The sequence below is a fragment of the Phyllosticta citriasiana genome, assembly GCF_038021145.1.
Source record: "Phyllosticta citriasiana strain CBS 120426 chromosome Unknown IWZ02scaffold_10, whole genome shotgun sequence".
NCBI classification, from domain to species: Eukaryota; Fungi; Ascomycota; class Dothideomycetes; order Botryosphaeriales; family Phyllostictaceae; genus Phyllosticta; species Phyllosticta citriasiana.
In genome coordinates, this window is record NW_027117287.1 from 292,390 (window position 1) to 314,897 (window position 22,508).

The 22,508-nt window shown below is 56.3% G+C and overlaps 6 protein-coding genes across 6 annotated transcripts; 5 read left to right on the forward strand and 1 right to left on the reverse strand.

The window, feature by feature from the left end:
• Nucleotides 1–43: 43 nt before the first annotated feature.
• IWZ02DRAFT_505569 (terpenoid cyclases/protein prenyltransferase alpha-alpha toroid) lies at nt 44–2,839 on the forward strand (the record flags this gene model as incomplete). The annotated part of the gene is made up of 4 exons (XM_066770387.1): nt 44–256; nt 311–774; nt 830–2,275; nt 2,330–2,839. 4 exons carry the CDS (start codon nt 44–46, stop codon nt 2,418–2,420), a joined length of 2,214 nt encoding a protein of 737 aa, XP_066620664.1. The 3' UTR covers nt 2,421–2,839.
• Nucleotides 2,677–7,854, forward strand: IWZ02DRAFT_34914 (uncharacterized protein). The gene is made up of 5 exons (XM_066764236.1): nt 2,677–3,167; nt 3,232–3,402; nt 3,518–4,417; nt 4,502–4,639; nt 4,691–7,854. Exons 1-5 carry the CDS (start codon nt 3,138–3,140, stop codon nt 7,766–7,768), a joined length of 4,317 nt encoding a protein of 1,438 aa, XP_066620665.1. The 5' UTR covers nt 2,677–3,137; the 3' UTR covers nt 7,769–7,854.
• Nucleotides 7,855–8,829: 975 nt separating this feature from the next.
• IWZ02DRAFT_34953 (glutamyl-tRNA synthetase) lies at nt 8,830–11,140 on the forward strand. Its single transcript, XM_066764241.1, has 3 exons — nt 8,830–9,265; nt 9,316–10,294; nt 10,340–11,140. Exons 1-3 carry the CDS (start codon nt 8,871–8,873, stop codon nt 10,877–10,879), a joined length of 1,914 nt encoding a protein of 637 aa, XP_066620666.1. The 5' UTR covers nt 8,830–8,870; the 3' UTR covers nt 10,880–11,140.
• Nucleotides 11,141–12,593: 1,453 nt separating this feature from the next.
• On the forward strand, nt 12,594–15,332 carry IWZ02DRAFT_500893 (uncharacterized protein; the record flags this gene model as incomplete). The annotated part of the gene is made up of 6 exons (XM_066770265.1): nt 12,594–12,622; nt 12,923–13,446; nt 13,502–13,938; nt 14,154–14,323; nt 14,527–14,781; nt 14,834–15,332. The coding sequence occupies 6 exons, from the start codon at nt 12,594–12,596 to the stop codon at nt 15,330–15,332; spliced, it is 1,914 nt and encodes a 637-aa protein (XP_066620667.1).
• A 4,344-nt stretch (nt 15,333–19,676) lies between these two features.
• On the reverse strand, nt 19,677–21,095 carry IWZ02DRAFT_456875 (uncharacterized protein). Its single transcript, XM_066767904.1, has 2 exons — nt 20,801–21,095; nt 19,677–20,723 (listed from the first exon to the last, which is right to left on the reverse strand). The coding sequence occupies exons 1-2, from the start codon at nt 20,874–20,876 to the stop codon at nt 20,011–20,013; spliced, it is 789 nt and encodes a 262-aa protein (XP_066620668.1). The 5' UTR covers nt 20,877–21,095; the 3' UTR covers nt 19,677–20,010.
• On the forward strand, nt 20,988–22,009 carry IWZ02DRAFT_456878 (uncharacterized protein). The gene has a single exon (XM_066767905.1). The coding sequence runs from the start codon at nt 21,276–21,278 to the stop codon at nt 21,891–21,893; it is 618 nt and encodes a 205-aa protein (XP_066620669.1). The 5' UTR covers nt 20,988–21,275; the 3' UTR covers nt 21,894–22,009.
• Nucleotides 22,010–22,508: the final 499 nt, after the last annotated feature.

Below are 22,508 nucleotides of genomic sequence, written 5' to 3' on the forward strand. Positions count from 1 at the left end.
TAGGTTTCGGATACCGCTGCCGCTCCCGAATTGCCATCACAGCATGGCTACCAACGGCCACGCCAAGTCGCCCCATGAAAAGCACGCCAATGGCGCCTTAGCCGCCCACACGACCATTGAGGCCAAGACCGACTATAGTCGGTGGCGTCTCCTCGATGAGAATGGCAGACAAACCTGGCACTACCTGGAAAAGGACGACCAGCTTCAACACTGGCCCCAGACCGTGGCTGACAAGTACCACTTGGGCTTGCCTACAGTGCGTCACAAAACGCCGTGTCCTGAGCTGCGCTTGGACTGACCGAGACTCCAGGGCCTTCCTGAGCTGTCACCCGCAAAGACCGCCATCCAAGCCGTCGAGAATGGGCTCTCCTTCTTTGAGCGGCTTCAACTCCCATCCGGACAATGGGCGTGCGAATATGGTGGACCCCTGTTTCTGCTTCCCGGCCTGGTAGTTACCTGGTACGTGACCGAGACCGACGTTCCTGATGCATACAAGACGGAAATCAAGAATTATTTGCTCGCGCGCCAACATCCCGAGGATGGCGGCTGGGGCCTTCACATCGAGGGACAAAGCTCGGTTTTCGGTACAGCCATGAACTACACAGTATTGAGGCTCCTGGGTATGGACGCTGAAGATCCTAGGATGATCAAGGCAAGAAGCACACTGCACCAATTGGGTGGTGCGGTCAATGGTCCGCATTGGGCCAAGTTCTGGCTCAGCGTGCTGGGTGTCACTCCATGGGAGATTGTCAACCCTATTCCTCCTGAGCTCTGGTAAGTTCTCATCTCTGCCAAGCCATACGTTGGACCAATTCTAATTCCATCAAAGGCTTCTCCCCGATTGGGTTCCCGTTGCACCATGGCGCTGGTGGATTCACATGCGTCAGGTCTTCTTGCCCATGTCATTCGTCTACTCCAAGAAATGGTCCTACAAGCTTACTCCCTTGACCGAGTCGCTTCGCAATGAGCTTTTCACCGAGTCGTACGGTAGCATCAACTGGAACTCCCAAAGGAACAGCATCTCGCCCAGGGACAATTACTGCCCCAAGACCTGGATTTTGAACGTCATCAACTGGATACTCGTGTACATTTGGTTTCCCTTCCTGAGGATTGACTCGCTTGTAAAACGCGCCGAAGAGTGGACGTATCGTCTTGTGAAGTACGAGGACGAAAACACCCACTATGCCGATCTGGCACCCGTCAATGCCCCCATGAACATGATTTGCACCCTGATCCAGGAAGGGGCTGATAGTCCCGCGTTCCGGAAACATCGCGAGAAGTTGGCAGAATTCTTGTGGGTTAAGAACGAGGGGATGCTGATGAACGGGACCAACGGGGTGCAGACATGGGATACGTCGTTCCTGATTCAAGCTGCCGTGGCTGCTGGCGTGCAGCGTGACGAAAAGTGGAAGCCCATGCTTACGAAGGCCCTCGAATTTCTGGAGAAGCAGCAAATGTTGGAAAACCCTCCTCATCACAAGGTTTCTTACCGGCAAGCTACCAAAGGCGCCTGGGCTTTCAGCACTCGGGAGCAAGGATACACCGTCTCCGACTGCACGGCTGAAGCCCTGAAGTCCGTCATGCTCCTCCAATCTTTTTCCGACTACCCTGATCTCGTCTCCGACGAGCGCTTGAGGGACTCTGCTGACCTTCTCCTGACAATGCAAAATCCATCCGGCGGCTGCTCGTCCTACGAACCAACTCGCGGTTCCGAGATGCTCGAGTGGCTCAACGCTGCTGAAGTCTTTGGGCGCATCATGGTTGAATACGACTACCCCGAGTGTACTACTGCAGTCGTGACGGCACTGTGCGCATTCCGCAGGAAGTTTCCAAAGTACCGACGTGCCGAAATTGATGCCTTCATCGAGCGTGCTCTGGCATACATCAGGCGTGCACAGCGTGCAGATGGCTCCTGGTATGGCAGCTGGGGCATCTGTTTCACATACGCCGGCATGTTCGCTCTCGAGTCACTCCGCAGCGTCGGTGAGACGTACGAAAATTCGGAGCGGGTCCGTCGGGCCTGCCACTTCTTCCTAGACCGACAGATGGAAGACGGTGGATGGGGCGAGAGCTACAAGAGCTGCGAGGACAAGGTCTGGCGCAATCATGAAAAGAGCCAAGTGGTGCAGACGGCGTGGGTCTGTATTGCTCTCATGGAAGCCGAATTTCCCGACAAGACTGTCATTACCAAAGCTCTCAAGATGATTATGAGCCGACAGCAGGCCAACGGCGAATGGCTGCAGGAAGCCATTGAAGGCGTCTTCAACAATTCTTGGTGAGTTGTTTCTCCACTGTTTCCAGCTGTCGAGCGGGTACTGATTCGTAACAGCATGATTTCCTATCCGAATTACAAATTCATCTTTCCGATGAAGGCACTCGGCATGTACGCGCGCAAGTATGGCGATGAGGAGCTTCTCTAGGAGATAACGAACAGCATCGACCTCGGTGGTAGACGAGCATCTGCGTCTAACGACAGCATCAATATGATTCTAATGTATCAAGCATTTCGACTTCATCACCTCTAGACTTTGCGGGACGGCCTCTCGAAGACGGATCTTGGAGAAGCGAGATTCGAAAGGGTCGTGGTCTTTTATACATATTAAATCGACCAAAGCGTGGTCTTCTTTAATCGAGATTGTCATGAATCGAACGCCTTGACTCGCCCCTTTCACCGCCTCTTGGCGGATCTACTTCCGTACTTTGGATCCACTTTTGTGCCCATCAGTGGAGTCCCCGCAAATTGCACACACAATTCTCGTCTCCTTAGCTCATTTGAAACCGCTCGCAAACGTCTCAAAACACCGTGCTCGGCCTAGCAACGCGCACAAAAGTCCCGAGGTCCGTATTGAAACCGATGCCTTTCCCCTTTCGGGACAGTTCCGAGTAATATTGGACAAGTGGAGCGATCACCTTCGTGCCGCGTCTCGAAAAAACAGGGGTAGAAGATGGAGTGCAGAAAGTCCTCTCGTCACGCGCCGCGACGTGCTCGTCAACCACAAACTATTCCACTAGCAACACCCGCCCCAGGCACCCTACCAGCTTAGGGCATCCACTTTTGCCACATCTCTTGTTTACATGTCTGTTTAACTAGTGTCTTCTCTTGTATTCCTAGTCTCTCAACCCCGATATCCGCAACCATGGGAGGAGCAAAGGGCAAGTCATCCAAGGTATTTTGCTGCACCTACACCGCCAATTCAGACCGTTCGCTAATCGAGTGCGACCCGCTACCAGTCGGGCCTCCGCCTGCTCTGCTGCTTGAAGGACAAGGGCCAGGCGCGGGATGAGCCTGTGCCAGAGAAGCCCAGGGTACCAGCCGCGGAGCAAAAGACGCCAGCCAGTGCCTCGGGGTCAGCACCAACTCCCCGGGTAGCAAAAAAAGGCTCTGGCAGCGTAAAGAGCGAGGTAAGCATCAACCATGCACCATGTCCCTTGACTTTGCGGGTTTCCAAAAGCCATAGCTTTGTTTGGACGTCTTGGTAGAATTTTCCAGCCGGGCTGGTCTGATGTCTAGATCTAGAAGCGGCCCGCCTCTACCTCAAGCAAGAAGCAACAGTCGGCAGCCAACCAGGAAACTCCGGCTGCCGAAGCTCCCAAGCATGACGACAAGGCGGCTCAAGTCGAGTCTTCGCAACCAGCTGCTGAAGTCGGCCCCGCCGAGGAAAAGGCAGTAGAATCTCAAAAAGAACCAGCCGCCAAGGAAGAACCATCATCACCGCCCAAGGCCGAGGTCGGAGTTCCCAAAGAGGAAACCATTCGTCTGGTGGAGGAAAAGCCGGCGACAAAGGATGAGAGAGCACCGCCAACGGCCGCAACCGATGGCGACTCTCCCAGCTCAAACTCCTCCAGCAGTATCCAGGGCTCCTCCAAGTATGACGGAACTTCACCGCCATCCACTGCCGACCCGGAGAACCAGGAAAAGCTCAGCTTGCCCGAAGAACCGGTGCTATCTACTTCTGAGCCTCAAGTCCCGGCCGCCGCACCTGAGGTTGCCAAGGATGAAAAGCCCGAGGAGGAGCAGCCACCACCAGCCTACGTCCCCGTGCCGGACACGCCGGTGGAGGTGGACCGTTACCAGAGCCCCGATCCCATTGAAGAACAGGTAGCGCCTCCACCGCCAGCAGTGATGCCTCCGCCGCCGCCTCCCTCGGTGTATGAAAAGGCATTCCAGCTGCTTAGCGATGAGCAGCGTGCCATGATTGGCTGGGACGCGTCCGGCGCCTGCAGCCCCCAGGAGCTTTTGGCCGCCCTCGCCGAAGAGAACGAGAGGCATCTCGAGGCTTCCAAGTCTCGCCAGGTAATGAGCGCCGTCTCGCCGTTTTTGAGGTCTGTTCAGCGCGGCTTGGACTGGATTAGTCCCGTCACCAGCTTGGAAAAGACGGCATCGACTGCGCTTGTTTGCGTGAAGACGGCGACCAACGTAAGTATCTTGGTCTCTTCAACAACCGAAGAAGACTGCGTCTGAATCGCGACCTCGCTCTGACAGCGCTGACTTTTGTAAAAGATGCTGTCCGCTCTGTGTGAAGGCTCCCAGGAGATTCGCATCAAGATCAACATGCTTCAAGTCAGGTTACCGGAGCTGGAGCTGTGTGACAAGATCATTCAAAACGAACGACTTGAGCACAGCAACCTTGTAGAAGACGTAAGTATCGATCTACAGAACAAATGGGACAGATGCGCTGACGCCACACAGGCCCTGATCCGGGTGTGCAAGGACATTTTGGACTTTTACCTTGCCGTCACGAGTCTTCTCCGGGACTCTACCTTTGTTGTTTCTGTGTTCAAGGAGCAATTTAGCCTCAAGGTCCCTGAAACTGTCACAGCCTTTGCGGCAGACGTTGAGACGCTGTTCCGATGCCTCGTCATCGAAACGTACGGAGAGGTCAAATCCATCCGTCACGAGCAGTTCGAACAAAAGGTCCACCAGCTCCTCGACGGCAACAGGAACAAGGAGAGCAGCATCTCCTTGGAACCGCGCGCTCCGGGCACTTGCGAGTGGATCACCAAGCACGACAGCTTTAGGAGCTGGCACGAATGCTACAGCATCCCCCCACCTGACTTGCCCAGGACCAACTTTTTGGCGCTGATCGGAGACATTGGCAGTGGGAAATCGATGAATACGGCCTACATTGTCGACTATCTCAAGGAGGACGCCGAAAACACGTACCCGCGGCCGTCCATTCTCGCCTACTTTTGCGAAGATGACGGCGAGCGCAATCAGGCCGAGAACATTTACTGCAGCCTCATCTCGCAGCTCCTCACGCACCGCCCGCAGCTCCGCCAATCCTTCCTCGCGTGGGTTGAGGAGACGAGGACCAAGATTCCCTCGAATGCGCCCACGCGGTCTCGGGACGAGTTGCTCGAGTTCATCCTGGCCACATTCAAAAAGGAGGAGAACAAGGCGTGGATCTACGTCGTTCTGGACGCTTTTGACGAATGCAACGACTCGACGCAGGAGCATCTCCAGGGCTTGATTGACGGAATTGCCGCGGGTCAGTGCCGTGTCAAGATCTTCGTTTCTTCGAGACCCGATGGAGACTTGAAGAGCAAGCTGCCCAAGGGAACGCTTTTCCTGCCGGCGCGACCCAAGGAGGAGGACCGTCTGATTGCGCAGCACTACGTCGACAAGTTCTGGCTGCAGTACAAGCTGGCAAACACCAAGGAGCAGCAGGGCAGCAACACCCCACGAAAGGGCACCAAGCGCAACAACTCGTCGAGGAAAATTCCCACGGCCAAGAGAGTCAGCCACGTCAGGAAGACGTCGATCCCAATGGCCAAGAAGCCCGACACTGACTCCCAGGGTGACGAGGACGGCGTGACTGAGGAGGACAAGCGGTCCGATGCCGAGAACAGGAGTCAAATTGTCAGGAGGCTCGCGGAACGGGCTGACGGCTCCGCCATTTGGATCCGCATGGTGCTCGAATACGTACGCAGCGGGACGAACGCTCGCAAGATTCTGCGCGAGCTCGATGCCGCGCCAGCTCGGACCGGTCTGTCGAGGATCTACGCCAAAATCATTGACCGAGCGGTAAAGATGGACTCGGATGACGAAGGCAAGCAGTACGAGGCGCGGCGGGTGATTGAGAGGGCGCTATCGACGCTTGCGTTTGCGCGCGAGGAGATGAGGCTGGAACAGCTGGCGTATGCCGTGTCGGTTGGCGAAGAGACGACGGACCTGTCGCCGCAGCGGCTGCAGCAGCTGATTGAAGACCTCGACTCGGGATACGTGCTGAAGCTCATCCGGCCGCTGGTCAAGGTCGACGAGGACGACTCCAACCCCTCGGTTCGCCTGATCCATCAGTCGCTCAAGGAGTGCATCCTCCGCGCGGCCCCCGGCTCGTGGCTTCTCAAGCCGTACCTCGCCGAAGACCCCGTCGCTAGGGAGCAGCACGTATGGCAGATGAATGCCATGCTTGCCCGTCGCTGCATTCTTTACGTCCGCCTCGTTGCGTCTGCCATTCCTAGCAGAGACATTGACCCGGACCGCTCGCTGCACGACCAGATGACTTATGCCTGCTCTCACGACTTTTACCACTACGCTGCCGTGTGGTGGGGCTACCACATGGCCGAGTGCATGCGGCCTTCCCAGCACAGGGAGCGTCGTGCCCAGCAAGCCGAACTCCACGACATTGCCGCCATCATCTGCTCCGCCGACGCGCAGCCCTATGGCTCGTGGCTGCGGACGTGGGCGTCCAGGCACAGCGAGGGCGACCAGGAGCTCCTGACCAAGGCCGACCACTTCGTCATCGCCAATATTTTCGGTCACTATGCGAGCGTTGAGACACTCCTGCGCACCAACGACCCCAAGAAGCTCAAGCTCGGCGAGGGATTGTGCTGGGCTGCTCGGAGAGGTCACGTTGAATGCGTCCAGCTGCTACTCAAGCAAGAGCACCTCGTAAACAGCGAGTGCTACCTCGGAGGCAAGACCGCGCTCGCGTGCGCCGTCGACAGCGAGTCCGTCGAGTGCATGGCCGCGCTCGTCGACAGCGGCCGCTTCAACCTCAACGAAGCCGATGCGCAGGGCAAAACGGCCATCTCGCACGCCAGCTTCGCAGGTAACGAGCCCATCGTCTCGCTCCTCCTCTCGCGCGGGGCCAACCCCAACTTTGCCGACGCCAGCGGGCGGTCGCCGCTCGCGCACGCGCTCGACATGGAGGAGACGGCCGTCATCGACGCGCTGCTGGCGCACCCGGCCGTCGACCTGACGGACACTGCCGCGCACGAGAAGATCGTCTGGATCGCCGTGTCGGGAGGCAGCATCGACGGGCTGAAGAAGCTGCTCGCACACCCCCAACTGCCGCCACACTACGTGCTGCCGGCGGGGGCCACCAACAACCCGCTGATGGCAGCCGTCGAAGAGCGCAACCTAGCCGCGCTCGAGCTGCTACTGTCCTACTGCGCCACCCACAACCTTCGCGTCCTGCGCAAGGAAGCCGACGGCAAGACCATCTTCAACGTGGCGGCCGGCCTCGACGAGCCCGTCGGCACACAGCTGCTGGACGCGCTGCTGACGGCCGAACCCGAGGGCGCCGCGCTCGAGGACGACAACGGATGGACGCCGCTGCACGCCGCCGTGCACGGCGGCCGCGTCGCCACGCTCGCGGCGCTGCTGACCAAGTGGAAGGGCGCCGCCGCGCCCGTCCATGTTAACCATTGCGACGCCAAGGGCCGCACGCCGCTGGCGCTAGCGAAGCAGGAGGGTAGGGAAAAGGCGGCGGCGTTGTTGGAGCGGTATGGAGGGAAGGTGATTGATTGCAATGGCAGTCGGTAGGTTGACTGCCTGACTGACTGAATGACTGTTTTGCGTGGCAATTCACCAACGCCCTAACGCCACGCGTGGCCTGGATACTCATTCCTGACATCGACAAAGGGGGCCGCAAGATGGGAGGAGGAGGAGGAGGAGGAGGAGGAAGCGGCATCACAATATTGTAATTCCGGCGGCATGCTGATATTGCAGTTGGAGCAGCAGCAGCAGCAGCAGCAGCAGCGGCTGTCCCGCAGTGATGGCAAATTTTGCCTTGCACGCTGCGGTCTTGGTTGTACATACATATATTTTGTACCTATCGTTTACGTTTGGATTGCTTTGATTTGGCTGGGAGGCAGACTCCCTTTCTCGGCCTGGCCGGCGCGCCGGCATGTTGTAAATATACGAAGAAAAGACACATGTAGATAAAGACTCTTGTATATTCAGTTTTCAGTTTGACTTACTGACGTCCCTTTGTCGAGTGAGAGGTCGAATGAACTTTTTTGCGTCACTTTCTGGAGGACGTCAAGGAAGTCCTCTAAGTGCTTTGGTTAGGCCTACCACATCTGGCATCACGGGCCTGCCTGCCTGCCTCCCCTTTCGACCCTATGTCGTTTTCAGAATCGCGTGTTCTTGACGACGCGTCCGGGTCTTCGTCGACGCGTGAACTTTCCTCTCGAGATCCAGGTCCAAGCAGCGTGCGTGTTGACTTTTCAGAGTGCTCGTCATTTCAGCCATTCTCCAGCTTCCCTCCTGATCTTTTGATCCAGGCACCTCCTGTGTGTGTTGCATTTCCTTGCACGACAAGCGCTTTCTTCAGTGTCGTGTCTCGCAGCGCTCCTTTTCAACTGCAGTGAAGAGGCTTGTCTAGTGTTTGGAAAATAGAAGTTGGCTCGAAAGTCGACAGATAGTGATATTGCCTCTCAAAGATTGTTCCAGTCCAAGCAGTTGTTGGAAATTGGAGACATCGGGGTTTTCAAAGAGTTGAGGTTACCACGCACCGCCACAGAGCGGCGGTGAGTCAAAATTGTGGCGCGCTGCTTGACTCCTCAATGGCGGGCAAAATCCGCCCCGCCATCAGTCTTCCTGTCACTCGCACAACCACATTGAACATCACCACTTGACCAAAATGGAGGCCCAGATCAAAGAGTGGCAGGATCGCGCTGCGAAGCTCACCCCGCTCAACCTCAAAGCCATTGAGGCTCCGCTCGCCGAGCTCGATGCCCACCTTACCCTCCGCTCCCACATTGTTGGGTATGGCCTGACCGACGCCGACATTACCGTTTGGAAGACGCTGAGGGACAACCGTGTCGCCCATGCCTACATTAAGCAGAACCTCATGGTCAACTTGACCCGCTGGTTCAAGTATATCGAGGAGGCATACCCGGAGCAATCGGCGCTGGCCCACAGGCCCGCCAAGAAGGCCGCCGCCGCCGACGAGAAGAAGGGCGACGAGGGCAACTACGACATTGGTCTGCAGGATGTGGAGAATGGTGTCGTTACGAGGTTCCCACCTGAGCCTTCGTATGCTTGCCCTGCAGTATTTCCCGGTTCAAGCTAACAAGCCATTGCAGAGGATACCTCCACATTGGTCACGCAAAGGCCGCGCTGCTGAACGACTATTTTGCGCACAAGAAGTACCAGGGTACCCTTATCCTTCGCTTCGACGACACGAACCCGTCGAAGGAGAAACAGGAATTCCAAGACTCCATCATCGAGGACTTGGCCCTCATGGGCATCAAGCCTGACAAGACGACCCACACCAGCGACTACTTCAAAGAGCTGTACGAGTACTGTATTCAATTGATAAAAGAGGGCAATGCGTATGCGGATGACACTGAGCAGGAACAGATGCGCAAGGAGCGCATGGATGGAATTGCCAGCAAGAGAAGGGATGCGTCTGTGGAAGAGAACCTGGCGCATTTTGAGGAGATGAAGAAGGGCACTGAGGAGGGTAAGAGGTGGTGTATTCGCGCGAAGCTTTCCGTGGACGACCCCAACAAGGCTCTGCGTGACCCTGTCGTCTACCGCTGCAACCCACAGGAGCACCACCGCACCGGCGCCACCTGGAAGGTCTATCCCACCTACGACTTTTGCTGTCCCATTGTGGATTCTCTCGAGGGTGTTACCCACGCTCTGCGTACCACTGAATACAAGGACCGCGACGCTCAGTACCAGTGGTTCATCAAGGCTCTCAAGCTGCGCGGTGTCCACAATTGGGACTTTGCGCGCATGAACTTTGTCCGGACTCTGTTGTCCAAGCGCAAGTTGACCAAGCTTGTCGATGCTGGTCTCGTTTGGGGCTGGGACGACCCGCGCATGCCCACCGTCCGCGGTATCCGCAGGCGCGGTATGACCATTCCCGCTTTGCAAGAGTTCATCCTCAAGCAAGGTCCCAGCAAGAACATTGTCAACCTCGACTGGACGACGTTCTGGGCTACCAACAAGAAGTACATTGACCCGATTGCTGGCCGCTACACTGCTGTTGAGTCAACCGACAAGGTGCCGGTCAAGATCGTTGGATTCGCCCACCCGGGCCCCTACACTGAGGAGGTAAGTTACTGATTCGGGCGTAGTAAGCTGTGCTGACTCTGGCAGAAACCGCTGCATGCCAAGAATGCGGACGTCGGCATGAAGAAGGTTACCTTCAGCTCCGAGGTGCTCCTCGACCAGGAGGACGCGCAATCCTTCGCTCAAGACGAGGAGATCACACTCATGAACTGGGGCAACGCAATTGTCCGCAAGATTTCGCACTCGATCAACCCAGTCAACCTGCTCAAGTCTGGCAAAGCCCCCATCACTGGTCTCGAGCTGGAGTTGCATCTCCAGGGAGACGTCAAGAAGACGGCAAAGAAGGTCACTTGGCTCAGCACGGCGCAGGATCTCGTTCCGGTTGAGCTGGTCGACTTCGACTTTCTCATCACCAAGGACAAGCTGGGCGAAGAGGACAAATTTGAGGACTTCATCACGCCCAAGACGGAGTTCAGGACGGAAGCCGTCGCTGATCAGAATGTTGCGAAACTCAAGGTCGACGACATTATCCAATTTGATCGCAAGGGTTTCTTCAGAGTGGACAGGGCCTTCCAGCACGGCAAACCTGCCGTGTTGTTCCAGATTCCTACTGGAAAAAGCAAATAGGCTTTTGAACGACGGGTAGACGATATCCAACTAGGCAGATGGGAAGTAAAGCTATAGGAGCAAAAAATGAAATAAGACTTCCGAATATTCGCCCAACTATATTTGGAAAAGGTTGCTATCCAATCATGACGAAAATTTGGACCTATCGACATTGCAAACAGGACAGACGAATAAACGGGAGCGGCGCTCGGTCTCCCACTATCTTGAAGGAATGAGACGGCGAGTCCTTGATTCTTAGCACAGCCTACCATCAAGGCGAATCAGAGCATGGGCTTCAGTGGAGTTCATCAAAACATCGGACATCATGCCCTCGGCTCATTGATCTTCGTACCTTCGAATAGCGACAAAGCGAGTTCGGTGCGCAAATCCTCGGCCCAAAATCTTCAGCCTCGAACAGCTCTGTAAAGGTCCCTTGCCGCTCCCACAACGGCTCTAGAAACCAAACGATTTTTCCACAGGGGATTTGAATTTTTACAATACCTGCTTGCGATACCAAGGGTCCATGCGGCACAAGCCCCGCCATGGATTTTTCAATGGCAGATCATCTTGCCCATGTGCTTCCCAGGCCAAGCTCCGCTCGGCGCAAGGTCAACCACGCTTCTCAGATTGACATGTGTGATGGAAGAAGGCGGCGACCACATGGATGTATCGAAGGAGCTGCCCAGTCGGAATATGCGGCTAGCTACCCACACTTGCAGATCAAGCCACGCGGGGAAAAGCCTTCTCAACAAGTCCAATCAACACCCGCATGCCAGATCCTTGTCCCGCGCAGGATGCGAGGTTGGAAACCGCTTGTGGCCATGACGTGATTGAGCTACACTGACCGTGTGCTCCTGACTGCCAACGACCAAGACTCTCTAGCATCACACACGAGCTATGCAGATTTTCAACGATCATCTTTTGAGATGAAATCACAGTTACACCTTGTCCCCAATCAGGAAATACCGAGCGCAACGCTTTGATTAATCCAAATCCATATCAGACGGCAGCGACAGAATTGAACAGTGGGTGTTACAAATGCCACTGACTACGGACCTTCAAAACCACAGACGACGGGAGAAAAAGACGAGGTAGTTGTGCAACTGGATTCCAGGTCACCGAGGTCACCAGGAAGCGGAAAAGTGCTGCAAAGAGTGAGCTGACTGCACGAGCGACTCAGGAACAGCGCCATTGTAACGGAACAAGAGTTTTGGCGTCGCTACATGGATTCCAGAGTCGAAGTAGCCTCATCGCGTGTCGAACCATGTATAGGGGGCCACAGATCAATCGAGAAGGAGCCCTGTACAAGGCAAAGGTATCTCCCCGCACGTTGTATACACAAGATTGATCCTTTGGCTTTGGAATAGTAATCAGACGAGATGTACATGAGCTGTCCTCTGCAACGCTAGGAACAAACGCTTGAAAGGATCAACGACGACAAAACCATCAAACTTGTCAAGCCAACGGTAGGGAAACGGTTGTTGCCAGATGGTAGAGCGCCAAACCTATATAGGGCGGCTCCGAGCGCGTGGCAAAAACAAGCCATTGACTCCACCATTGCTCGCAACAGCAGCTAGTCGCGAAGATGACCTAAGATCCGATTCCAGTCTCGAAACGGCATGGCAGAAAGCTCGGCTTTGTCCTGACACAGACGTTTTCTGGTGCCATCCCCTAACAACCAACCGCTGAAAAGGCAGCAGCTCATGGTGGACTCGGCCGGGTTGCACGCAGCCATATGTCCCTCGGCTCTGAAAGCTCCAACTGGTCCGTAGGCAGCGCGCGCAGCCTCGTGATGGCGTGCATTGCAGTATAATATGGCATGAACCGCCACCCCCATCTAAGTGTCTAAAAGTCGCAACCAGGGTAGCTGTGGAGTAGGTGAGCATAATTCCTTTTGACAAAGACGCACACTCAAGGGACCTGCGAGGTACATCAGCTCAAAACAGTTAGCGAGATCAAACTGGCTGAGTAATATGTGACGGACTCACAGTCAGACGAAGAGCGCTACGTCGTCGAATGAGCTGGCCGAGGCCTTTCAGAGCCTCCCCTATGAGATGAAGGCAGTTTTGGAGACAGCTTGCGGTTCATCAACCAAAAGTCCCATGTTGTCCACTCCGAGGCCACTCCCAGCACCAACAGCTGCACCGTCAATATTTTCGAGATCATTAGCCTTCCGTCGCCAGAATGCGTGCGCTTGATGCTGGCAGGTAACAAGCCCAAGGCCTACAGCTCCTACGATGACCCGCTAAGAAAGTTGGGACACCCAGAGTCCTGCTACACCTATCCCGCCAACTGGTACCTGGAGTTCTCGTCCTTCATCTCGGCAAGGACATTGGAGCGGATGGCGGTTGCTCTGGTGGACGCAAAAGAGGACGAGGCAACCCTCATACAATACTCGATTTGCATTAACAGCTACGCCTACGCCTTTATGACCTGTCTTCCCAGAGAAGAGATGCACGAGCCCATGATGGAGGTCCTGGGCAGATCCAGAGACGTGTACCTGCGAAAAGCATTGATCGGGCTCAGTTACATTAGCATTCTTGCGAAGCCCACCCTCCCCTTGCTCCAGGCGCTTCTCTCGGGCGTGAGTGCTATGGACTGGCTGCTACTGCCGACAGAGGCGTACTAACGCCAACTACACAGGTCGTACTCCTCCAAAGACTCGGCGACACGCCCAAATGCTGGACGCTCAACACGGTGGCGTGCCGCGTGTGCGTCGCGCTCGGCCTGCACCATCCACAGCCGCTGAGTACGCCATACTCGGAGCAGACGCAAGGAAAAAGGAGGCGCGAGCCTGTCTCCTGTGGACCTTCATCTTCGACAAGGGCTCGGCCATGAACCTGCACCGCCCCGTTGTGCTGTCAGTGTGGGACGTGCCGGTCGGGATCGCGGCGCCGTCTGACCCCAAAAAGCCCTTTACGGCCGTTTTGGCGACGCTGTTCCAGTTTGCCGCCGTCCAGGCGACTATTATGTGCGAGTTGCATTTTCGGCCGGCGCAGAACGATTCGCCGCAGCGCCAGGAGCATACGGTTTCGTCGCTCAAGAAGCGCATGGCGCAGATCAAGAAGCAAGTCACAGAGGTATGTACACAGTCAAACATCAGCGTGGAACCAGCAAAAATAGAAAAGAAGGACACAACACTAACAGAAAGCGCTGCACCCAAAAAATAAACAGCTACGAGCCTTCCCGCCGCACTCGACTGACGCAAGCATGATCAGCGAGTGGACCTCGCTCGACTTCATCTACCACTTGATCATGACGGTGATCATCCGGTCCGACAGCTCCCGCCATCAAGCGCGAGGAGTGCCTCGAGAATGCGCGGGCGGCCTTCATCGCGCTGCAGAACCTGCGCCAGCACCTCAAAAGCGCCATGGACGAGAAGTGCTTCGCCATGTTCTTGCCTTGGTCAGTCTCTTCTTCTCCCGCCGCCGCTGAACGCTTCATGCACCGCGAGCAGCTGTGTTGGTCAGTAGTTTCATGCGATTACCTTGTTTGTTTTGGGCGGGCTGTTGGGTGGGTCTTGCAGCAGCGGGGAGAGGAGGAGGACGACGACTTCTAGTGCGCCGCCATCGACGTTGATGATTGATTGTCATGAGTTTGCATTGTCATCCTTTTTGTGCGAGCGGTACTTTTGATCAGCAGTCAACCTAACACAAGACACCGTGCAGGACCGTCCTCTACTGCCCCCTCCGCCCCTACTACGTCCTCTTCTGCAACGTCGTCGCCACCTCGCACGTTGCCGAGTCGCTCTCCGGACTCCCCGCCCTCAACGACTCGGCAATTCGCCTGCAAAAACTGTGTGCCACGCTCGTCAGCCTCTGCACGCCCCTGATCCAACGCGCCAAAGAGGCCGCTGCGGCCGCGAACCAGACGCCCGAGCCCGGCGCCGACGGCGCTCAGGGGGGGGCCGGCCGGAGGAGAAGGTGTGGGCAGTGCCGCTTCTGGAGCGAGTGGCAGCGCGGCTCATGGTGTAAGAGGTGAGGCGCGGGTGAGTCGGCTGCGCAGCATGGGCGGTGGTGGAAGTGGCAGCGCACACGAGAGATCGCAGCCGTTCTACCCAAACAGCGTCATGGGCGAGAGCACGGTAGCGACGATGACGCCCGAACGCTCGCAACCACCATGGTATCAGACATCGATGTATCACGAAGCGGGCGGGGTGGGTGCGAGCGGAAGCGGAGGAGGTGTTCGCGGCGGCAGCAGTGCCGTCGAAGGAGGAGCAGAAGGAAGTGGCAGTGGACCCGACGGTCCGCAGACGACTAGCTCTGAGGAGATGTTCAATGCTCTGTTCGACGTCCAGCCCAGCCTCGACTGGCTGGGAGCCGACGTCTTCAGCAACAGCAAAGGCGGCGGTGGCAACAATGGCGGCGCACCTGGCAGCGGCGCAGTTCTAGGAGCTGCTGGGACGGGAGCGCCGTCGGTGCCCGACTGGATTGACTGGGACGTCATGGGCGGTGGTCAGGGGCGCGGCGGCTGAAGCATGTGAGGAGGAAGAGGACGACGATGAGGTGGGATCGAGGAATGAGAGAGAGGACGTGGCAGGGATGCAAGATTGGTTTTTGGCCTTGGGTTCTGCTACTACACCTTTTTGTCGCCGTTGGTGCTGCCGCTGTCATTCTCGTTATTTCGCCCTTACACTATTTCCCCCTCATGAACCCACACCCTCTCGGCGCTGCATTAACCATGAATGTCTGTTGTGTTGCGGAGACTAGGGCAATGCGGACAATCACACGGCCGAGTAATTACGGCTGTGACATGACCCGGTCTGGATATCGGGCTGGAGCTCAAACCCATGATTGTTCGCTGTGGCTTTTCCGTACACTCGGCTACGTGGTAAAAGATACGCTGTCCGGGGCCATGCCAAGAGAGGACGCTGGGAGTCTGCATCGACTCTGGGTGACGATGGGGCTCGATGGACTATCCGGTCGCGGTACGGACGTATGGGGCAATCGAATCCGCCGTCCGAGGCGGCACCCACGAGACGGGCTGGTCTTGGGGGCCCCAGTTGCGCCTGATTGCTCTCCTATATGTCCATTTAGGTAGGGGTTTGGTGCTGGCTTTTCTGGGCACGCTTGAGATCGCCGCCGTTGTCGTCGGCAGGCTCTTGCGCAGGCATGGTCATACTCAAATCCCATCGTGAATGACCTTCGGTGATCCCGAAGAGTAAGTTCAAACGTCTTCGGATTCCGGAGCATGATTTTCTCACCATTGAATGCCATTCCGTTGGTGTCCACAATTTTCTCCTCGGAGGCTTTGACGACTTTCAACGCGCAGCGCCGGCGGCTCGAAGTGCCGTGTGGGCTTGGAAGTGGTCACTGCCATTCCGTTCTGCCACTAAATGGATGGCGATAAAAGCCTCCCGTTAGACAATTTTACGAAAGCAGAATGACGAAGTCTCATTTGATGTTGCCAGAGCGGATCTTCGAGCACAAAAGGCATGCTTGAAGTAGCTGGCAAAGAGACTGCGAGCCCGTGTAGAGACTTCTAGAGCAGCAAATTCTCGTTCTACCTTGTCTCAATGATCTCATTCTAGCTTCTCCAGCCGTCTATCGATCTCACCGCTCCCCTGTATTGATGAACAGGCCATCAGAATGTTGGATGGTCACAACCGAATGTGGATACAGCCTTACCTGTGATTCAATACACTGTGAGAGTGTAGTCACACGGCGCTCTTGGTATCAATGCCCGTCCTCGATCGATAGGGCCCGAGCAGATGGAGAAGTCTGTCCGTTAGTCGGAACAGCGTCTGTTAGGTACACGCCCAGAAATCTAGCAAAGCAAGGCTGGTCTGATACGCCAAAGAATGATGTGAAGGGGTTGAGGACTCGGTCGCCTTCAAGATTGCTTTGGCGAAAACCTTTCTCACCAATAATGAGTGAGCGGAATAAGTACAATGGGCCCTGCAGAGTCGGACGACCTCGACAGGGCCGCGTCGTGCTGAGTGGTGATTGTGTAGGAATATTGAGCAGAGTGCCGATTGGCCAAGGACCTTTCCAGTCTTACTATGGAAGACGGAGTACGGTCAATTCCCGACTCAACTCAGACGGATATCATGCTCTCTCGGAAAATTTCCGAGGGCGTGGTCGACATCCGTCCGACAAGGCCTGTCATAGTCGTGGCGTTTTCATGAGCCTGGTCTCCGGGCGCAGTAACTGACAGAGGGCTAATCCATCCTTTCCGCTTCTGATCGTTTCATGAGAAAGAAGATGAGATTAACACCGGGCTTTGCGGGTAGCGTTTGCCCAGGGCGCCCAGGGCTTCTCAATCAACGCTGGCAAAGAAGAGTTTTTCCCGGAGTCCAGTGGCAACCGTTGCCGGATCATCTTCCTTTTGAACTTGCTCCCTGACGTCCCACGACACATCACCTCGAACAGCAACGACGAGCGCCAGAGGGGATGAATAAAACGGCTCCAGTCCCGGGGCGAAGAGCGAATGATGCAAAGACGTCAGAGCAGGACAAGAAGGCAGCGACGGACCGAGGTCGCGCAAATCCACAAGCTGGAATCAAAGACGCCGAAGAAGTATCAGAGAGCGCAAAGAAAGGGACTCACTCTCACAGAGGCGAAGCGCACAACGCGGCCAACGAGTTGAAGTCCAAAAGGCTGGCGTCGTATCAAGCAGCAGCAGCAGCAGCGGCGGCAACGGCAGCGGCCACCACATCCGGATCCTCTCGCTTGCTTGGCGGCCCGTGCCAGACCGCCGACGCGCCGCGGTGCACTAACCACATGCGACCTAGCGCACGCAGGCCCGTCAAAACCTTTTTCGCAGCACTAACTCCTCCTTCGCCCGTCACGCACCCATCAGACAGTTCTTCACAGCAGCCACTCGCGATTCACGGCGTCATGTCGTTTGTCTCGCATCTCCCGGCCTTCAATTGCTGTCTAGCGATTCAGCGGTGCGCAGACGGACGAGTTTTCTGGGGACCCATAAGAGCTGGCCGCGCACTTGTACGTTGCGTGGGCGGTGTCAGAGGGGCCCGACATCTTTCTGGCTTGTTTGGTTGGTTTCTTTTGCGCTGCTCTGCGGTGCTCACGCTTTGCTGGGGCCATGGTGAGGAGTTGGAATCTTGTGGAGTCGAGGCGGCGGTGCTGCACCGCTCCGCTGTCTCTGTCTATGACGCGTGCGATGCGCACTGGGTCAGCACTTGAGCTCGACTTGCAGCAGCCTCAAATGGACGTCGCGACGGATGCAAGATGAACACATTGTGCCGCATCGTCTGTGGCTGGCTGGACAGCACCGCGTCGCATGGCATGTTGCGCGCGTCGAAGACAGCAAAAGAGGCCCATCTCAGTAACGCGGCCACGGCATGTCTCCACCGAATCTACGTCCACTCATCAAAAATCAAACGCTGAAGACCCATTGTCGGCGTCGCAAAGACCCTCGTCTCCTTCCGCCCTACGCATGAAAACAACACCAAAACCCCATCTCCATCCCACCACTCACACACCCCGCCAAGCCCAGCATCCATCACCCTCACCCATACCCTTACCCTCACTCTCACAACACCTCAAACAGGCACCCCCCTACCCAACTTTCTTGGCCCGGCCTTGCTGCACGCGGCGTTTCAGGCACAGCCACTTGTCGACATAGTTTAGGTCGGCGATCTGAGGCCTGGCTTGCTGGCTGACTGGCTGGCTGCTGCGATTGCCGATTATTGCGCGCCGCTGATTGTTAGGTGGGGAGGGCGGGGCTCGCCTGGGTGGTGAAGTGTTGCGTGGTTCTAGGGATGTGCGAACCGATGAAGCAGGTGAGCGAGCGACACTTCATCAACAGATCTGTGCAGCTGTAGACACATTTATTTCCACATCCCCTTCCTACCAACCTACCTACTTTGCAAGCAGCGCCCGGCCAGCCAGCTACGGTAGCTCTACACGCAGGCACTTCGACACCACCGCTCATTCGGACACAGCTACTCATTCAGCATTTCCTCCCCATCGTCCCGTCATACACCTCTCACGCAAGTGAGCACGTAGACAATCCATCCATCCATCCACCACACGTCACGTCCACCCGCCGCAGACAAGCCAGCTAGCCAACAGGGGTACCGCTGAAACGAAACGCAACGTAAGGCAATGAGGCTACCTTACCTTACAGCCAGCCAGCTAGCCAGCCACCTAGTCGATGCGCGGTGCGCTGGCAGTCAGTCGGCAACCAGTCGGCTGCTGCTGCTGCCTGAGGCAACATAGGTATCTTACCTACCCATGTACCTATTTCCATACGCCCTTTGTGGCGAGGAAGGGAAGTGAGTGGTAGCTCCGTCGACCGGGAGCCACATCTAGCCGAACAGACAGACACTCTGAAAAACTAAGAGGCGGGTGCAAGGCGTGCGGTTAGGTAAAAACGTGTGCTAAGTAGGTCACAGACACACAGACACACAATGGCTACTGCTGTTTCAAAACACAAAACAAAGACAAGCACCCACTGTTGCTACAGTACAGAGTACTACGATGATTGCATACATGTTTTGGTGATGGTGATGTTGGTAGTGAGGCTGTGGTTACCATACATACATGTACCATGGTAGCCAGCTAGCCTGCTGATTTCACAACCATGGCAACAACAGGGAGACAGACATACACATAGCTGAAACGAGAAACTGACGGATGGTACTCGCAGTATGTGGTGGTGGTGGCGCAACGAGACGACGGGTAGATTTTTCTTTTTCCTTTTCTTTGACTCAAGCTCAGCAGCAGCAGCAGCAGCAGCAACAGAATGTATACATGTACGTGGGGGGCATTTGTTTCGATCGTGTTTTTCCATCGCCGACGAACCGAGCGGACAACAAGCAAATGATGGATGTCGGAAAAGGGGGTGGGGGGCTGGAACGGGAGACGAGTAGTACCAAAAAAGACGTTCAGACCTTTCCTGAAGGCAAAACGAAGCCTGCAATCCGAGACGCCGTCCGAATGCAGAGAGTGTGTCTTGAATTGGGGTTGCAAAGTTCATGTAACTGGCTGGATTCCTCATTAAAGCGGAATAGTTCTCGACTAAAAGGCATGCTGGGTATAGTGAAGCTAAAGCGGCGAAAGCGGTTGGGCGAGACGGCAGTCATGGGGTCATTGATCCTCATCTGCCATTGATAGGAGCCGTGGGCATGGGCGGCGGCTGCTCGTCCTCCTCATCGTCGTCGGCCAGTAGCTCGTCGTGGTGTCTGGCTAGTGGTCAGCATTGGTCGCGTGAGACGACAACTGGGGGCCATACGCTAGCAGGCTTTTGACATTCTTCATCTCGTAATGCTTCTTGCGGGCCTGCTCAAACTGGCGGTGCTTTTCCAGTTCTTCCTTGGTCATGTCTGGCGTCTCCTCGCCGTGCCTGCCCTCATCCACGTAGTCTGGGTCCACAATCACGCGCTTGTCGCCATCGGGCGTGTGAGGGGTTGCCTGCTCCACCTCGGGCTCACCAAGATCAAGACCGGGAATCTCGTCCTCCTTGGAAGTCTTCTTTTTGGGCTTGGTCCTGTCGAGCTCGTCAACCATGAGCTCCTCGGCGTTGAGAGCGCTGATTTCCTCTTCATCCTCGGCAGGGTCGTATTGTTTGGCATATGGAGTCTTGGGTTCCGTGATCTTCATGGTGCTGTCGCGCTGCTGCTCGGTCAGGTAGAGGTTGGCCTCGTCCCATTTCAAACGCGGGCTGTTCTCGTCGACCTGAGAGTGGAGGGGGGTTGTGGATTGGCGGCGGGACGGAGGGCCGCGAGCGGCGGACGACGAGCGACGGTGACCGGCATTCTGGAGGGTGTTTTGGAGCACGATTTCCTTTTCTGACATCTCCCTGTTCACCTGCGGGCGCTCACTGGGGACGGCCGCAGGCGCAGGAGCCTCGCTGGGAGGCGAGGCCGCGGGGTGGGAGTAGGAAGGGTTCTTGAGAATGCCTGTCATAGCACGTGTCAGCATCGTTTACAAACACATTGTGCACATCGCAAGATGGGGGGCCTCTTGACAGACGTACCTCTGGGGCGCTCATTGCCGTGGTGGTGGGGCGGCGAGTGCAAGGGCTGCTGACTTCGCGGAGAGTGCTGGGTCATGTTTGCGACGGGTGGGACAGCTGGCGGGCGCAAGGCGAAGAGGGTCGAGGTTGTGGGTGTTGTGGTGGAGCTGGATAGAGACGAAAGACGGCAGCAACAGTGTCGGCAGTCGGGTTGGGAGGAGGGGTGGGGGTGGTGGTGGTGGTGGTGGTCGAAGGGAAGGTGAGCAGAGAGTGGCCTTTGCGTAGAAATGGTGACTGAAGGGTAATAGAAGGGCTGCTGGGCTGGGCTGTGGTTGCCGCGGCGGGAGGCAGGAGCACCGATCGCCTGCCTACCTTCATTGCGCCTACCCGACCTTGCCTACCTTACGCCGGCCGGAATGCCCATGACGTATGCGACCACATGTACCGTACATTGGAAATGCACATCACGAGAACATGGATAAGTACATGAGGTCTGATGTCAAGTCCAAATGGTCCATCTCTGCTTTTGGCCTTTTGCATTTGCCCCATTCACCATCGGCTCCTCAATGCCACCGGTCTCTCACGCTGCTCGAGCTCGACTCCTTCCATTCCCTCCTCGGGCCCGGTTGCCACGTTTTCCCCGCCCCCGTTGCGCATGCCACCATCAGAGCCACTCACACGTCTGCCCTCATGTCCCTTTCGAGTCTATTGCAGATGTGACGAGTCAGTCAGTCGAGCGCCGTTGCAGTGTGAGGATGGAGCAATGCAAATGCAATTCTCGCTCTTCAGACTTTGCCGGTTGACCGCATGCACAACCAGCGCGCAGTGTAGCAGTCGATGGACAGCGCGGCTGTGCCAGTTGGATTACCAGAAATACTGTCATCACCAGGAGACGACAAAGGAAGAACATGCATGCAAGCCGCACTTACAGGAATGTGGTGATCCCGAGGCCCTTGCAGCAGACGGCCACTCCAGCCTCGTCCATGCCATGTCCAATGAAGGGTCGCAAACAAAGAATTGTGTGGAGAGCCGGCAAAGACAGATGGACAGGCCACGTTCGGCATTCAAGACTGGCTGCATTGGTGGCAGAATCACGCCCGCAGACAGTCGCTGAGCTGAGCTGAGCTGAGCTGAGCTCGTAGGGGAGTAGTATAAGACTGTGTGCCCGGAGTCTGATTGAGCACATCACGTTGAAATTTCGTCGTCGTCGTCGTCGTCGTCGTCGTCGTCGTCATGTCCCATCTTTCAGGTCATCACCGCATCATGGGCGCCGCGCAGAGGGGCCCTCGTGATGATGGTTTTAGAAGTGGGTTGAGCGTTCTCTCGACCTACGCATCGGAGTCGCCAGCGGCACAGATGTTCCAGTGGAAGTCGCGCTGGCGATGATTTGAGTTGGTGGTCTTGATTGTTTGTAAGGAGAGAAGGCCGTTGCGCCAGGGACAAAGTTTTTAAGCGTCGACCAGTCGGCTTTTTCTTGGCGCGCGCTGCACCCAAACCAACACGCACTGGACCGGCGCGAGGCGACATCTTTCCCGCAATTCTCCATCACCACCTCACCACCTCACCACCTCACCTCGCAACCTCCACTCGCACCAGCCCATCTGCAACCCCCCCTGAACACTACTCTCCGATTCTCCCCAGAACTTTCCTCTACGCCGCTGCCGTCGTCTACGCACCATCTTTGCTCTCGCCACTGTTCCGCCGCCATCCTGAGCAGTGAACCAAGCTC

Coding starts and splice junctions, on each gene's coding strand:
- IWZ02DRAFT_34914 (XM_066764236.1), top strand. CDS start 3,138: ATGGGAGGAGCAAAGGGCAAGTCATCCAAG. Junction 3,168..3,231: donor CAAAGGGCAAGTCATCCAAG/GTATTTTGCTGC, acceptor ACCCGCTACCAG/TCGGGCCTCCGCCTGCTCTG. Junction 3,403..3,517: donor CTGGCAGCGTAAAGAGCGAG/GTAAGCATCAAC, acceptor GTCTAGATCTAG/AAGCGGCCCGCCTCTACCTC.
- IWZ02DRAFT_34953 (XM_066764241.1), top strand. CDS start 8,871: ATGGAGGCCCAGATCAAAGAGTGGCAGGATCGCGCTGCGAAGCTCACC. Junction 9,266..9,315: donor AGGTTCCCACCTGAGCCTTC/GTATGCTTGCCC, acceptor AAGCCATTGCAG/AGGATACCTCCACATTGGTC. Junction 10,295..10,339: donor CGGGCCCCTACACTGAGGAG/GTAAGTTACTGA, acceptor TGACTCTGGCAG/AAACCGCTGCATGCCAAGAA.
- IWZ02DRAFT_456875 (XM_066767904.1), bottom strand. CDS start 20,876: ATGACCCAGCACTCTCCGCGAAGTCAGCAGCCCTTGCACTCGCCGCCC. Junction 20,724..20,800: donor CGGCAATGAGCGCCCCAGAG/GTACGTCTGTCA, acceptor GTGCTATGACAG/GCATTCTCAAGAACCCTTCC.
- IWZ02DRAFT_456878 (XM_066767905.1), top strand. CDS start 21,276: ATGTCAAGTCCAAATGGTCCATCTCTGCTTTTGGCCTTTTGCATTTGC.